Source organism: Carlito syrichta, unplaced genomic scaffold (genome assembly GCF_000164805.1).
Source record: "Carlito syrichta isolate Samal-C Ts95f unplaced genomic scaffold, Tarsius_syrichta-2.0.1 Scaffold316493, whole genome shotgun sequence".
Classification (NCBI taxonomy): domain Eukaryota; kingdom Metazoa; phylum Chordata; class Mammalia; order Primates; family Tarsiidae; genus Carlito; species Carlito syrichta.
The window spans coordinates 150,164-151,421 of record NW_007260589.1 but is presented as its reverse complement, the minus strand read 5'-3'; the positions used below and the strand labels follow the sequence as shown (position 1 = coordinate 151,421).

The window sequence follows — 1,258 nt, the reverse complement described above, 5'->3', positions numbered from 1 at the left end:
CAAACTGAAAAAGCAGTACCCTCATGATTTATTGACCTCCAAAGGCCACAGCTTTAGCACTGTGCATGGAGATTAAGTTTTCACATGAATTTATGGAGACACAGTCAGATTGTAGCTTATTTTTCAGTGGAAGCATGCATCTGATGTTGTGAAACCCAGAAAGAGCAAAATTTAATTGCTTGAGGGGATCATAAGAGAGTAAAAAGGAGATTAAATATGACCTATTTCCTGAATGTAGTATAAAGAAGTGCATTTTGACCAAAAGAAACAGCATGATTTAAAACTAGAAATTTCACAATGTGCTGGAGGTTGATGAAAAGTGTGTATGGCTGGAACTGAGAACAGGGAGTGGAAGAGGGGAAGCGAAGATCATGGAATGTCAGTCTGGGAACAAGAGTTTCAATATGTAAATACTTAATGAAGTGTTTGGTATGTAGCTGATAATAAATATTGTTGAATGAAGGGTAACAGTTAGGATCAGCTGTTTGGTGAAATAGCAATCCAATCCCATGGTTCATCAAACAGTTACTGCATGTTCTCTTTGTGCCCATCACAAACATAGTGTTTTTTGCAGTTACAGTTATTAAAAAAAGAGCCACTCCCTTCTGTGCTTGTTATTTTCAGGAAAACGGATTTGTGTGGGAGAGGGCCTGGCCCGAATGGAATTGTTTTTGTTCCTGACCACCATCTTACAGAACTTTGAACTGAAGTCTCTGGTTGACCCAAAGGACCTTGACATCACCCCAGTTGCCAAGGGATTTGTTTCTTTGCCACCCTCCTACCAGCTCTGCTTTATTCCTCTCTGAAGAAGGACAGAAGTTCTGGCTGCTACTAGCTTGTCTTCGGCAAATCTCCCTCCTCTGAGGTGTCTTTCACCTCCCTTATTCTGTATGTGATGCCTTTTTGAGATGCTGTCTCACATCTCCTCATTCCTTCATGATCTTGTGAACATTCAACCTCTGTTAAGGAAAGTTTCCTCAGTTTCACTGCACAAATACATCTGCTGTTTTCCATACCCTTTAACACTCTATTGACCACTACACTTGTTAATATTAATTTAATGTTGAGTTACCAATATGTTTTCAGTATAAAAGAGAGAAAAAATGATTAGTATATAATCATGTCGAGCTATTTCCTCTGCAGGTACTAAATCAAAGGTGCTATAAGTTGTTGGGCCAGTTCTTAGATTATCCTTCTTTTGTGTACAGCGCATGCTAAAAAATAAAAGAAATGGAGTTCTAGGAAGTCATGCTGGTTC

The 1,258-nt window shown here is 39.0% G+C and overlaps 1 protein-coding gene across 1 annotated transcript in view; it reads left to right on the top strand.

Annotated features, from left to right (window-relative positions):
* Positions 1-806, top strand: part of LOC110594623 (cytochrome P450 2C42-like) — a gene marked incomplete at its 5' end in the record, with an annotated part of 3,742 nt that extends 2,936 nt beyond the window's left edge. The window contains one exon of the mRNA XM_021707309.1: positions 625-806. Within this exon, the coding sequence (XP_021562984.1) occupies positions 625-806 (182 nt within the window). The remainder of the gene's footprint in view (positions 1-624) is intronic.
* Between the last annotated feature and the right edge of the window lie 452 nt (positions 807-1,258).